Here is a 15,837-nt window from a genome sequence, read left to right on the forward strand (position 1 = left end):
ATGCCAGCACTGTTTTTGAGTATTCATAGTACAGGTAATTCTTGATTCACATGAGGGATACACTCCCGAAGGGATTATGTAATTCAAATATCGGGTAAACTAAACATCATTTTCATATGAGAATATGTGCAAAGTCTGGGGGTTGCATTCCTTTAACCCTCTCGCGCACCATAAGTTTCAATAAGTTTTCTGCGCTCATTTCAAACATCGGGTCTCGCCAGTCGAGGCAGTTTTTTTAGCGCGCCGAAAATTTTTGTTTCTCAGCTACTTTCTTCCCCCAAATCTGCATTTATCATTATACATAATATATCAATGGCTTTCTTATTTGTTGTAGTTTTTCGTGAATCAATAAAGAAATAATAATAGTAATTTATAGGACCGTTTATGGACATGGAATAAAGTGCGCATAAACAATTTTTCTACTTGGTCATGTTCCCACCTCCATAACTAAAAACTTTGTGTCATCTTTTCAAGGTAGATGTATTTATAATAGCAGAATTTTATCAGGATTTTTATGGTTCCTTCAAATCTCCAATCGGACAATTAGCACCACAAAATTTTTGCAGAAAAGTAAAAATATTGAAAAAAGTCCGTCATTTTTTTTGCTTCCTGTCCTCCACACTGTCCCATTCCGTGCCTTCATTTCATTCTGAATCTAAGTCTTTTTCGCTCTCATCACCTTCTCTCGCAAAGTGGGGAATGCTTTCTGTTTCACTCTCTCCACTACTTTCACTGTCTGAGTACAAGAGTGGGTAATATTCCTCAGGTTTCAGGGGCCTCCGTGCCATTACGTATTTACGTCCTTACGTAATTCACAAAATATAATAGGCTACTGCCTGTAAAGAGAATAGAATACAATTACACCCAATCAAATCACTGTATTGCACTATATAACACTATTATCACTGTTATGCGGTGGCCACATGGGCGCGCGGAAGTCCACAAAAAGTTTAAAGCCCACAGCAGCAAGACGTGCAGATTGACTGATGAAAGAGTGACGGGAAACTGTCTTTGTTTTCTCAACCCCGTCAAATCTGTGCACATGGAGAGTGTTGCCAATTAGTTCATTTTGGAGAGGGTGAGGAAACTTACCCTCAAACCAAAAATGAAGCGATTGGAGTGAATACAACTACTTAAAAGTAATATTTTTGTTCAAATTAAGGCCAATGGCGTCACGGTGCACTTTGGCCCTAAAGAATTTTACACGCCATTGGTGTCACGGTGCGCGAGAGGGTTAATATAAAAAGTTAAGGATGATAGGTGTGAGGGACATGAAACAGACTTTTATAAAAATGGCAGCATAAGGCCACTATCCCAATGAAGTGGCGCACTCCACACTCCAAGGCATGTGTTTGTAAACCTTGAATGGTGGCGGACATGGGAACCTCTTTTATTCTGTTGCGCATCATCTTCCTGTCTCCTACGAATGTCTCGTTCTCTTTTGATCGTGGATGATTCTAACAAAGGGCTGCCTGCAAGTTCGTTTGACAAGATAAGCCACATGCTTGCCTAGAAATGTTGTGGTGGGCTACCATTTTCATGTGGTGAGTCAGCTGTGCTCCCCCCCCATCCCCTGCTGAGATTTCAGTTATGTGATAAATCATTCACTAAGGATGGAGCACATGGCATCCTCTACCGAACACATTCCATGCTACCCATCGCTGTACAGGAAACAGTTGAGCATTTTCTGACAATTTTCAGACACTCATACAAGTTATTGGTTGTTAAAGCTTGATTTCAATCGGCATACATAGCATTATTTTCAATTTAAACATGCATAAATCAAGAATTACCTGTAAATTGCTTTATGTTTGGCATGGATATGACTGCCATACTTTACTTTCTACTCCTATACCGGTCACTTCTGCTCTTTATCGTACACCCTCATTCCATACGGATTTGAAATACCTCTTTCCATACCTTCTATACTCATTCCTGCAACTCTGCAAGAATAACTTTCAATGTGATAGCTTTTTCATTGTCCTTACCTTGCCTTTTTTCCCTCTTCAGAAGGTTTCTTCTCTTTTCAATAACTAAATCTTTTGCAAAACAGATATGTGAAGAAGATCATTGAAGATGCTAACACGTCAGAAGACACTGTAAAGCTGCTCAAATTCTGCTGCTGGGAGAACCCTCTCTTCTCATCCACCGTCCTCTCAGAGCTGTTGTGGCAGATTGCTTACTCCTACACGTATGAGCTGCGGCCATACCTGGACCTCCTCCTCCACATGCTGCTACTAGATGACTCGTGGCAAAACCATAGAATCCATAATGCTCTGAAAGGTAATTGTAGACAAGATATATTGTTCCATGATTACATAATGAGGAAGTGAAGCTGGTTGTGGGATATATTATCAAAAGGCAGGTGTAGGCATGTAGTGGTGTTTTGAAGGACTAGAGGAGCTAGTTCATGGGAATGTAAGGAGCTTGATTTAAAAGCATGTGTCACATTAGTCTCCAGTTGGTCACTAAGCAATACCTTAGTGTCAAGACCAAGGGTCATTGCTGCATTGGTAGCACTTTTAATAGTAATTACTTATAGGCTCTATAGATAATACTCTTACCATTTCTCAGGTATTCCAGAAGACAGAGAAGGTCTATTTGATACCATCCAGAGAAGTAAAAACCACTATCAAAAGAGGGCATACCAGTGCATCAAGTGCATGGTGGCTCTCTTCTCCTCGTGTTTAGCAGCCCAGCAGATGCTGAACTCAAATGGCGACTTAAAGGTGAGAGCAGACAGACAGACGGACAAGAGAGAGACACACACAAATCACTTTTTATTATTATTATTATTATTATCATCACTTTGTCAACTCTGTTCCTAACATTGTTTCCAGCGCAAGTGGACCTGGGCTGTGGACTGGTTAAATGATGAACTGGAGCGGCGGCCATATGTAGCCAACCAGCAGTATGGCTTCAATAACTGGTCACCACCAGCCCAGAGCAATGAAACCAGCAACGGCTATTTCCTTGAGCGTTCCCCCAGTGCACGCTCCACCCTCGAGAAGGCCTATGAACTGTGCCCTGAGGATGTAAGTAAAAGGCCACAAGTGTTTTGTGTGGTCAGTTTAGTTTTTCAAAGTCACTCCAACTGTTGCCATAATTAGGGCTAATTTTTCAAAGTTGCCTTGTTTGATTTTATATTATTTCTTGCAAACACAAAATATATATACATCGTTAGGTTGGTATGTGTCCTGACTGACTAACCTGTTTACTTTTGCGGTTTAGATGGTTTGAAGAACATGTACTTAGGGCTTGAACCCCCTGCCCTGAGCAAATTTCTGCTGCCAAAAGCATCCACCCAGTAGGGGTTAACAAGTTGATTTTGCAATTGAAAAGTTTTTAAAATGTGTACTTTAGTGCAATTTTTTTGTTATTTCTTAATTTTTTGCCAAATAATTTTTAAATGTCATACAACCTGATAGCCCACATCCCTTTGGGAAAAAGGACTGCACTAATCTTGCAACCTGCTGTTGGCCCCCTGAGTGGAGGACATAACTATGCTCTGTCTATTTGTAGCTTGCAATTGAATCCTAGACTCCTTTTCTAAGTTTGTTACTGATTGGACAATGGCCTGTGGATGCCTTCTCCCCACACATAGAATCAGACCTCTCCACACTACAAGTTTTACTTTTATGCTTCGTAGCTTACTCACGTTGCGCAATATATACTTGGTTTCTTCATCATTGAACAGGAGAAAGATTGCAGATTATGACTGTGTCAAAAACAACTCAGATTGACTAAAAATGAAGGAAATAATTCAAATGGAAGTCAAAGACGGGGTTTTAAATGTTTATATCGTTTTTTCCAAGCCAGATTTTTCATGGAATTATTAAGCTTCTGTAAAAATGAGCAATAACATCTGATAAAGAAAATTCTACTGGAGATGAGTGTCAACAGATTATCAGTGAATTAAAAAGGAAGGGAGGTAAGCAAGTTTTTATACAAACTTAATGAATTGTAATATTGGACGAAACCACTCAGCCATCGTCTACAACTTTGTATAATAGCTTGCTTACCTCCCTTCCTTTCTAACTTAACGATAATCTGTTGACACTAATGTTTTCAGGAGAATCTTCTTTTTCAAATGGCATTATTTGTTTTTACAGTAGATTAATAACTACGAAATATCGGCTTTGAATAAAAAGTGGTATAAACATTTATAACCCCGTCTTTGACTTCAACTTGCATTATTTCCTCTATTTTTAGTCAATTTGAGTTGATTTTAACAGTCATAATCTGCAATCTTTCTCCTGTTCAATGATGAGGAAAGCAAGTATGTATTCCGCGATGTGAGTGGCCCACGAAGCATAAAAGTAAAACTTGTAGTGTGGAGAGGTCTGTTTTATATGACATGTGGGAAAAGGCTGCCTTAGGCCGCTGTCCAATCAGTGACAAGCTTACAAAAGCAGCCTAGGATTCAGTTGCAAGCTGCAAATAGAGTATAGCAGGGTGGCATGGAGTCTCCAGATAGAAACTGGCAGGGAGAGGTGGATGTGTGGAGGGTAGCATGTCTGATGGCAAGCTGAATTCTGGATGAATATAATAGCAGTGATGCGAGTAATATTTGCAGAAGGAGGGATTGAATATACTAACTGTAACAAAGACCATTTATGATTCATGGAAGGATATGAAAGCTAAAGATGTAGATTGCAGGATGTTCAAATGGGTAAAAATTGAGGTAGTTTGGATATATGAGAATAAGGGGTGTGTAAGAGTCAGATAAGAGTAAAAGGGTGAGAGGGTGATCAGTGATAAGGAAGAGTGATATGATTGAGGAAAGCATGAAAGATGAGAGGGGTGTGTGAATGTTGTAAGAAGGGAATGTATTGACAGGTAAGGTAGAGTTAGAGGCATACATTATAGCTATGTTTTGCATCACTGCTCATCTCAGTCACCCCAGCCCTTGAGCCTTTGGTGGATGAGAATCTATTACCTAGGGACACAGGTCCAGTGTGACAAGAGGGAGGGGGGATGGAGTGGGAACTGAAAACCCTATGGCCATGATCACCCTCCATTTGCTCTTCGGTTGCTTCAGTATATTGCTCCTCAGCAGCTCTTTGCTAATGAGCCATTGTGCCCATTCAGGAACCAGAACCAGAGGAGTGTGAAGAGGCAGAGGTTGCCGTACCAGAAGATGTTGCTCCCCTACCACCTGTTTCTGAGCCAGGACAGCAACAGCAGCAGCCACAGCAGCAGCCACCACATCAAGCACCACAACAGCTTGGGGTAAATTGCATCATGGTGTTTGACACTGGAATTGTCTCTCAACTGTAGTTTGTTTGTTTTGTTTTTTCGTTTTTTACTGAGCACTTTGTTTGTGTACATTGTGTGATTGGGTTTTCCAGTGTAGAAAGGAGACAGACCAAGGACAACACAAAAGTATAAAAAATGCCCAAGCCACAGCTTTCAGAAGATAATGGAAGATGCCATCAGGCAATGGTGGAATTTACTTTTGAAATATCTTGATAAAACCCTCTTGAAAGAACTTGTCAGGAAGGAAATTCAAGATGGCTGTTCAAGAGTCTGCAAGTGAAAAGGATGAAAGAATGAATAATCAGTTGACTTTTATATTTTTAAGTTGGACAGCATGGGAAAAATCTTGTGTAGGTCCTGTGCAGCAAGGCCTCAGGAATGGAGGCATGAAGATAGCAAATTCAGAAGAGCGGTGAACATGAAAATACTAATCAAATCTCCTGTTATGATGATCATCTGGCAAATGATGTTGAAAAAGAGAGAGTAGTCATTGTCATTGAAGTAGATAGGGTAGTCAGTTTGGGAAAGATCTTTAATGAACAATAGAGAGTGGGTGATGGAACAAAGCCCTGTGAAACACCATAATTTATTGATTTTGAGAACAATGACCATATGCTACAGCTAAAATAGACTCAACAGAATGATTAATATGAAAGTACAGAGAAGCTTTCAGGGTATCTAAGGCAATGGCAAGTTTCACTAATGTGGCTAAGACAAAATGATCAAATGTAAGTGTGGTTGTGTGTATGTTTGTGTTTGTATTGCTGTATTGCATTGAATGTCCATAGTAGAATTCTTAACTATATAATGTACCACCCTAAAAAATCTTCATTATGTATATGTATTTTTTCATCTCTTATACCCATAGCAATCACAACAGCAGCAGCAGCAGCAACAGTTACACCAACAGCAGCAGCAGCAACAGCAACAAAAGTTGCCACCTACCTCAGGGTCTCAACCTTCTAGTTCACAGTTAAATTTTTCAAGTAAAGATTCACCAGGAAATTCCCAGAATCGAAGGTAACTTACTCCTTGTATACTTTTCATGCAAAATTAAGATAGTTATTATCTCTGTGTGTGTGCGTGCGTGCATTCAAGCATGTATGTGTGCGTGTTTTTACCTTGATATTACATTCACAAGTTACACTCATAGGGTCTCATCTTGAGTCTCAGTCTGTCAAATTTAGCTTTAAACTCATTGTGGGAAATAACTCCACATTTGGGGCCAACAATAATAAGCTTCTTTCTATTCCCTTATCTTTTGGAGGGCACTGTGATATGTCTCTTTCCTCTCTCCTTGGATGTTAGTTTAATGTTTTTCAGTTCCTCCATACTCCTCAAATTCCAAATTATTCACATCAATACAATTTTTCATTGCTATCATCACTACTCCTCCAGGGTGTGTGCATGCTTTCATGTGTGAATGCACATATAACTGCTGTTTATTGATGAAACTGGAGTTGTGATAGACAGTATAATTGAGAATTTATTAGATAATGGATTAATGAACATTGTGATCTTAACAACAACTATATTTTTACATTGGCTCATTTCATTACACTCATAGGTGGCCACAACAGAAGTTATATCTCACATCTGTTTCCATTCATTACTCTTAACACAATCCATTTTCCCAGTATTCATTTTGCTAATGTTTCCTTTTAGCAGTAGTGGTGGACCCATGACAGTAACAGTCAGCATTGGTGGTGGGAACGGAGACACAAACTCGATAACTTCCACAGCGACCCTCACCACCACCACTATCACCACCACCTCCTCCTCCTCCTCCAACATAGGTGGGGGACCTTGTACCCACAACTCTACCACCGCCTCCACCTCAACAACCTCCACCAACACCAACATATCGAGCAATCCTGTCGGCCCACAGACCACCCCAACCAACAACATCAGCACCACCACAAGTCTGAGCAGCCTCAGTAGTAACAACAGCACCACCAACACCTCCACCACCAATAACAGCACCAGTAATGTTGGCACTGGTGGTGGTGGGGGAAACAATAAGACTCCTCCCTCCTCATCTCCACAAGTGACTCAGTACCCCCAGCAGCCCCCAGCACCAGATGTCACCACTACCACCACCACCCAGGAGAACCGAGAATAAGGCACAAGCTGATGATCCAGTTGTGTACTAGTGGAAGGTGGTGACAGCAGCCACAAAATAGCTGCATGTAGCTTCTGGAATGGTGTGTATGTTTATGAGGCTCCAGCAAATCCCCTTCCTCATCTATTGAAAAATATGACACAAGTTAGTGAAAATGGAAGGTCAGAAGGTCACAGTGTTGGGTGAGTGGGAACAGTTATGACGGTATAATAACAAGTTCCCGTATTTGAGGTAAGCGATTCTCAAGTCTCAACTCTCCCCATCTGGACCTCATTTGAAATACCCACACTCACATTATTTTCAATATATATATATATACACATATATATATGTGTGTGTGTGTGTTTGTGTGAGTATGTGTGTGTGGGTTGGTCTGAGAATGACCCATAATGAAGAGATACTCCTGACACAAGGAAATATAATGTGTATTGATTGTATATATATATACATATATATATATGAGTGGCATTGAATTACGTTGCTGTTAGAAGAGAGTGTTCCTTCTGCTCAAAGTGAACGCCTGGACCCTCTTTATACGATACGGCTTTGGTGACCGCAAGTTCACAGCAACTCTGTATCATTTACTTGTGACTGTGCCGCCAGGAAGTTTTGTTTGAGACATATATATATACATACAGTGAAGTAGAAGAGCAGTTGTGTGTGAACCTTGGAGGGTGAAGGACAAAGAAGGAAGTAAAAGGAGTATTTGTATTTTTGCATCCTGAGACAGCAAGTGACTTTTGAAAAATTCATTCTTTGAAGTTTTTTAATTTTTTTTCCAACAGTCTCTTGTAAGTGTGGTAGTCTAAAAATTCTGTCCTCAAGATTTTTTTTTTCTTAGTAATGTAATTTTCATAAATACACTTCCAAGGATGTCCTTAATTCAGTATTTACATGTTAAATTGTACTGTGTATGTACTGAAGTCTCTCCACACGTGACTAGTCAAGCAGTGAGTAGCGGAAGCTCCTGAGTTAGTCTGCAGTTTTTCACTGCCTTACAAGGCACCACCTGCCTGCTGACCAGTAAAATTTTGACAGATGGTATTGCATGAAGTGTCACTGTACTGTACAGGTGTTGCAAAACAACACATTGGCTGTTTGCAGAGTAAAGCACCCTGGCCTTTGATAGCCAAGTGCCAACACCATGTGAACCTCACTGGGAGAGGGAGCAGTCATGAGAACCTCCTTGCACATCATCTGCCTGTGCAAAGTGCAATCTGTTTAAAACAAGGACTTGACAGTTATTTAATGGATCTTTTTGTAGTGGGATTTAGGCAGTGCCTATGAATGATAAGACACATTTTTCCACTGAGAATACTTCACCAGACATGAGGCTCCCAGCTTGAATTCTGTGTTTGGGTTCCATGTTTATATTTTGTGATACAATTGGGTTATGGTAAATGATGGCGTGGAATAAGTTTTGATGTTACTGATGCCATGATGTGAAAAGATAATTATATAACTTTGTAAGAACCCATATCCTAAAGACATTTGATATTCCACCACCATTATCTTAATTGAATATTACTTACATACTCTTCGCTGACCACCAACCATTTCAAGTCATACCCCCGCACCACCAACCAGCCATCCCGAGCAAAATCTTGGGCTCGGGAGTAATGAGACTTTACTGTTGTGGGATCCATGCCAGCCAGCCACAGCATTTGGGCTGAGTCCCTAAAGGGTGTGCCCCAGTAAGACCACACCTCTGATGGGGAGTCGCCACAGAGGGTTGTGGTGGCAGTAGGGAAGCCACAACTCCTGCTTATTGTCTGTGAGCCACGTGCTGCTGCAAAGGTGTAACCAACCACCTGTTGTTGTGACTTAGTAAGTTTTTGTATGAAAACTTTTGTTAGTTCACTATTTCTGATATAAATGATGATGATGAAGCAGTTTGGAGTGGAATTAGTGGTAGCAGTGAGACACCATCTGTAGGAGCTGATCCAGCCTCATGCATCTGCTTGTTACTGTCTTGTTTGCCTACTAATGTATTATAGGTTTCCCACACAGATGCCTTTTTTGTTTTAAGGACCTCATTTTTGAATGCTAAAAAGTAACGGTATAGCTACTGGAGAGTGGCTAGCTATATTGTAAATTCTTAAATGACATGCATATTAGATATTTGCATAAGGAGCTTTGATGATTGGTAAAACTTTTTTAATTATGATATTTGCTGCCACCAACTGTGATTATAAGAAATTGTGAAGACATGTAAACAATGTATGATGTAGTATTTTCATGTTACTACCTTGTCAATAATTGTAAAGCACCAGAGAATACTTGTATATCACTGTATAAGATATAATTTAATTGAAACGGAGCAATTTTTTATTGAAATCATTTAACAGATTTATTTTTATGCTGATTCCCTCTTCCTTCAAACATCGTGCTTTTGTGTCTAAAATAAAACCATTGCTTATTTTTTCTTTTATTTGTGTTTAGGATTCACATTAATTTATTGCTGTATGGCTCAATATGCTGAAATATAACTAAAAAAAAGATCCTGAAGTTTTCCCAACTACCAAGTATTGCTGAGAGGATTTGCTCAGTTATAAATTTAGTCAGCCAATTAGATTGGCCTGCACCCTTGTGCCCATTTTTCTCAAGATCCAAGTTCAGTGTATATGGAGTTCAGTTCTTTTGATTTTTCAGTTCCATTACTGAGTGTAACTATTCTCCTCTTCATGGAGCAAAAATTTGTGTTTGCACCCCATTCAAAGTAACTATATCACCAGACTCAAAACTTTTACTATATTTATTAAGTTGAGCCCTTCTATGAAGACTTTTAATGAAAACTGATATATATGGTGAACTACATTTACCATTTTTTCTCTTTAAAGCAAGGAAGAGATTGCTCACTTTTACTTCTCTAGAAATATCAGATGGTTAGGATTAACTTACACAAATGAAGACCAGGGAGACTGTTGCCAGTGTTTTCATACCAGAGCTTTTGTGCAGCCCTATGATTCACACTTTCCCTTCATGCCTTGTTTCATTCTCAAATCTTTTCAGTGCCCTTCAAATCTTAGTTTATCTGCCCTTTCCCTCCTCCAATGTGTGAAATCCCACAGTGACGTCTGGCAAAAAAATAAATTTGAGTGGGTCTCCAGTCACTGGATATCCCTGTACCTTGCACATTCTGCATCCACTTGACTGCCACTTCAGATCTTTCAAACAGCTCTATCATGCATACAAAATGACAAATATACTGGCCTACATCTAGAAATGCCATAATTTTTTAATGGGAGAATACATACTATACTAGACAAAGGGAAACTAAAACTCACCCACTCCTCTTATCATGCCAGTGTATTAGTCCTACCATCCTTCATATTTGCCTTAAATGGCTGCTTTACTCTCAGAAGTTGATTATATTTGTATAAGCTTTATGCTGAGGCAGTGGATAAAGTAAAAGGAAAGAATGGGTAAAAAAACATTCTGGGCCCATGAACCTTGGACTTGTAGTACATGGCATACAGTTTTTCCACCTTACTCCCTAACAGGGTAAGAGTCCTCCACTGTTGCTGGAAGTGTTTCATCGAATGGAGAAGACCACGCTGGATACCCTCATATAGGTATATTGGCATGAGCCTGTCTAAGCTTAATGCTTAAGGTTCTCATGTCTGAAGTTGACCACGTCTTGAGATCCTGTTCATTTGTTAATATTATCTTTCCATGTTCTCAAGTGATTGCTATGAAGTCTAACTCACTCATCTGTTTTCCCATTGTTTAGCCTGATGGTAATAGGATCCTGCCCACCATCTGTTTTCTCTCACCCAAGGGATTGGGTCTGATGCTGGTCCCTGACAAATGTCAAGGCCCATTTTTCCAGAGGCTGGATCCATCTGCTAGCTGACATACATATATTAGGTTCCGTCCTAAGATAGCACAGATCATGGGACTCTATTGATATATATGGGGTTTCATTAACTATAATAAATAAGGTGGCACCAAAAAACAACTCACCAGATGTGGCATCCATCATGGTGTTTTATGGCCAACCCTTCTCAACAATGACATACACTTCATTTCCCAGCAGTGATGGAGCAACTGGTGGTCAGATCTGCTCCAGAGTAGGGGTAAAATTAGGATGCCTTTGGAAACTGACTGGCAACATACAAAGTTTGAATTCTAGCAAGTGATGAAAACTTAGGACCTTTACAGGGAGGCTCTGGCTGAGTGGGCAGCGGTGCTCTGGAGGACCCAAGTTCAAGTCCTGTCTGCTGCTACAAGCTGACAATTTTCAGTCATTGTCAAGTGGCCTAAGATTACCCATAACAGGGCCATAATTTCTGAGGGGGCTAGGGTGGCTATAGCCCCCCATTTCTTTTCTATATTGGCCTCAAAATACCATTAAAGTGCTTGTTTTCAAAAGCTTTCCCACACCTGCACATCCTCGCTTCACTCGCCACCCTCCCCACCCCACCTCTTGAACCCATGATGCCCTCAAGCACCCCCCCCCCCCCCGACCCCAAATAAAACTGCCAAAATTACAGGCCTACAGGTCTTTTTGCAGTTCTTCACAGTCTTCCTCTGTCCTCACTTTTCTTATTAACTTTGCATCATCTGCTAAAAGGCTCATATAACTTTTTATACCCTTCAGCATATCATTTATATATATTATGAACATTATTGGTACCAGAACTGAGCCTTGAGGAACTCCACTCTCTACTCTCCTCTAATTTGATTTCTCTTCCCTATTCACCGTCCTCATTTCTCTTCCTGTTAAGTAATCCTTCATCCACTCAATAACCTTTCCGCCCATTTCTCCCCACTGCTGTAGTTTCCAGATTAACCTTTTGTGCGGAACCTTGTCAAAAGCTTTTTTCAAATCAAGATATACACAATCACCCCATCCTTCTCTTTCTTGCACCACGTCTATTGCTCCTGAGTAGAAACATAGTAAGTTGGTGACACACAATTTCCCTTGTCTAAATCCAAACCATCCCTTATTTATCATGTTTTCCTTTTCTAAATGTTCGACCAATTGTTTTTTTATTATACTTTTACAAATTTTGCACATTACACTTGTCAAAGAGACTGGTCAATAATTTAGTGGTTCAGTTTTATCTCCACTTTTATAAATTGGTACAATGTTCGCTCTCTTCCACTCTACGGGCACTTTTCCTGTATTTATAGAGCATGTTATTATATCAAAGTGGCTCCAACAATTCATTTCTACACTCTTTTAGCACTTCACCCGAAGTCAAGTGTCGTTATATATATATTTCATAGGATGTGCATTTCCTTTTCTTTCTTTTTCATTCTTATTTATTAATTATCTATAAAATTATTCTTGCTTCCCATTTCTTTATGGGAGATTAAATGACAAGCAAGTACTTTATTCTTACCCAGTGTGTGTGTGTGTGTGTGTGTGTATGCACTGGAAACTTCATATCTCTTCGCTCGCTAAATCAGCTCCTCGAGGTTGGACGTTCTGTAACATCTACACCAGTTCTTTTCTCCCTCCCACATGCTGCCCATATATAGGGTCCGCCCTCGTATGGTGTATGCATCTCATGTGTGGGGGGCTCCACACACACAGCCCTACTAGACAGAGTGGAGTCAACATACTCCCCTCCTCTTACTAACAGTTTTCTACCTCTTAAATTCCACCACAGTGTTGCTTCACTTTTTGTCTTCTACCGATATTTTCATGCTGACTGCTCTTCTGAACTTGCTAACTGCATGCCTCCCCCTCTCCCACAGCCCCACTGCACACGACTTTCTACTCTTGCTCATCCCTTATGCAATAGTTAACCAGCATCTTCATTCTTTTATCCCTTCTACTGGTGAACTATGGAACAGCCGTCCTTCGTCTGTATTTCCTTCTGCCTACGACTTGAACTCTTTCAAGAGAGTATCTAGACACCTCTCCATACAAAATTGACTTCTCTTTTGGCCTCTCATTCTATTTTCTTTTGTTGGAGCAGTGTCTAGTCAGCTTTCTTTTTTCTTTTTGTTTGTTTGTTTATTGCCCTTGACTTGCCTCCCTTGCTGTAATAAATAAAATAAAAATAAAAATATAATATATATATATATAGAGAGAGAGAGAGAGAGAGAGAGAGAGAGAGAGAGAGAGAGAGAGAGAGAGAGAGAGAGAGAGAGAGAGAGAGAGAGAGATAACCAAAAAATACCAAGTCAGAAAAAAATACCGTTTTACTGAAAAATATTTCAATCTATACAAACCATGTGGGAACATTACAAAACTTTTTATTTATATAAGAGCAAGATGACTTACTTCTCAGTCACCAAATTGTACAGCAATACTAAAATATACATCAATTATGATGATCTTATATAAAATGCATATGATTATCAAAGAGCATAATCAATGGCTGATTTCTTCACATAAAAATTAAATGTTACTTGAACAACTTGCAAACTCATGACAGCCACAACAAAATAACTCCTAAATACAGATACAACTAACTTTGAGTGAAAACCTCAAACAAATACATTTAACAAGATAATGCTTAACTATTTGAATTGCAAACTAATATTTACATATAAATCATCAGAAAACATAATTTTGACAAGTGCTTATTACATATTAATGAAAGATAATATGCCAAGCTAAAAAAATTAATTCCTGTAATATATATATATATATATATATATATATATATATATATATATATATATATATATATATATATATATATATATATATATATATATATATATATATATATATATATATATATATATATATATATATATATATATATATATATATATATATATATATATATATATATATATATATATATATATATATATATATATATATATATATATATTATATATATATATATATATATATATATATATATATATATATATATATATATATATATATATATATATATATATATATATAAACAAGGTATGTATCAAATTCAGCAATTAATCAAAGCAGCATTTTTGAAGTATGAAACAAGACAGAGCGTTTGGTTCATTGAGTCATGCAGGTTATGCCAAGATCTTCCCTGTACATTAGCCACAACCTCACACATTTGGTACACATCTTCATTCTCAGCAATAAACTCTGCATGTAACTTCAGAAATAACCCAAGGTAACCCTGAACAGCTTCAAAGTTACACTGCTTTTCTAAGGCAAGTTCAATCATTTTCAAAAATTTGATCATTACCTCCTCAGATCCCCCTACTTCAGGATCAAGCCCACGGATTTCCACCTCCACACCTGAGGGCCCCTGGCTCATCAACATGCTCAATGCTTCCTCAAGTTCTCCACTCTTTAATTTCTTCCCAAAAGCAGTCAGCACTTCAAAAGACATTATGGGCTTCACTTTAGACTTAACATCATCATTTTCTGGTTCATCAGGAGCAAATTTAAATTCTAATCCTGGAACAGTGGGAAGAAAGAAAGGAGCAGATTTTGGTACTTTAGGAGGCTCAATTGGCTTGTTTCTCTTTTTTATGACATCTAGACTTAAAAGGTTCAGCCACCGTGATGTTGGCAGCAAAGCTAATGTGACCAACTCTTCACATATTTGTTCTGGAGATTTATATTCATCATCATCCTCAACAGAAATTTCCTGTTTTGGTTCATGAGTTTCTTCACCTTCTTTCAACACTAACTGTGATGAATCAGCACAAGTGGAAGGAAGAAACACGGTGGGTGCCTTATAGTTCTGAGGCAGGGGCCGCAGAGAGAGGTGGTGGTAGCACGCTTGATTGGACCAAAGATAAATCCCAAGGTGGTCTGTGTGAATTGTTGCTAAGAAGTCTCCGATTGGTGACATAGTTAGAGAGGTGCAAGGAATAGGTACTGAGAAGCAATCAACACATGTACAAGAAGGAATGTCCCAAGTTCTAACAGTTTTATCCAGGGAAGAACTAATCAGCCACTTAGAATCTGGACTAAATGTCAAATCTGTCAATTGGTTCTGATGACCATACAGCTTCCTTATAACCTTCTTTGTGTCCACATCTACAATATGAATGCTCCAGTCTTCAAGAGCAACACCTAGAAGTCCAGAACCCTTGTGCAAAAACATTTTAGAGATGGACTCATTTAAAGTTAATGACTTGATAAACTGACAATCTTTCATCCTCCACCATTTCAGTTCTTTATCTTCTCCCCCTGAAACTACAAATTGGTTAAGTCCATCAGTCACAAGGCCACTCACACCACCTTCATGTGCTACTGGATTTCCAAAATTACCCCGAAAAATACCTGACTGTATGTTGTATTTGTCAACATGGCCAGAGCTGTACCCTATAATTACAAAGTTTCCACACACTGTCATATCCAAGCATGATGCCACTGATCCACTGATGTCTTTATCCTTAAACCTGTCATGCAGTAACTTATGCTCTCCCATTTTCTGTGAACCAATGGACCATGTTGTTACTACTCCCTTTCCTCGATGGAGAGCAGCTACATTATCCCAAGTCTTCTCCTGAGCTGTCTCTGACGTAAACCGTGT

The 15,837-nt window shown here is 39.0% G+C and overlaps 2 protein-coding genes across 8 annotated transcripts in view; one reads left to right on the forward strand and one right to left on the reverse strand.

Annotated features, from left to right (window-relative positions):
* The window catches only part of LOC126995652 (probable ubiquitin carboxyl-terminal hydrolase FAF-X), a 51,765-nt gene extending 41,965 nt beyond the window's left edge, over nucleotides 1-9,800 (forward strand). For 6 of the 7 annotated variants that reach the window (XM_050855403.1, XM_050855410.1, XM_050855408.1 and 3 more), the window contains exons 47-52: nucleotides 2,054-2,283; nucleotides 2,575-2,729; nucleotides 2,841-3,035; nucleotides 5,092-5,232; nucleotides 6,128-6,279; nucleotides 6,925-9,800. In XM_050855403.1, coding sequence (XP_050711360.1) covers nucleotides 2,054-2,283; nucleotides 2,575-2,729; nucleotides 2,841-3,035; nucleotides 5,092-5,232; nucleotides 6,128-6,279; nucleotides 6,925-7,381 — 1,330 coding nt within the window. In that variant the 3' untranslated portion in view covers nucleotides 7,382-9,800. The remainder of the gene's footprint in view (nucleotides 1-2,053; nucleotides 2,284-2,574; nucleotides 2,730-2,840; nucleotides 3,036-5,091; nucleotides 5,233-6,127; nucleotides 6,280-6,924) is intronic. The other variant, XM_050855409.1, reaches the window with a different exon arrangement.
* A 4,447-nt stretch (nucleotides 9,801-14,247) lies between these two features.
* The window catches only part of LOC126995653 (WD repeat-containing protein 36-like), a 2,810-nt gene continuing 1,220 nt past the window's right edge, over nucleotides 14,248-15,837 (reverse strand). The window contains exon 1 of the mRNA XM_050855411.1: nucleotides 14,248-15,837. This exon is cut by the window's right edge and continues 1,220 nt beyond it. Within this exon, the coding sequence (XP_050711368.1) occupies nucleotides 14,284-15,837 (1,554 nt within the window). The 3' untranslated portion in view covers nucleotides 14,248-14,283.

Source organism: Eriocheir sinensis, chromosome 8 (assembly GCF_024679095.1).
Source record: "Eriocheir sinensis breed Jianghai 21 chromosome 8, ASM2467909v1, whole genome shotgun sequence".
Classification (NCBI taxonomy): domain Eukaryota; kingdom Metazoa; phylum Arthropoda; class Malacostraca; order Decapoda; family Varunidae; genus Eriocheir; species Eriocheir sinensis.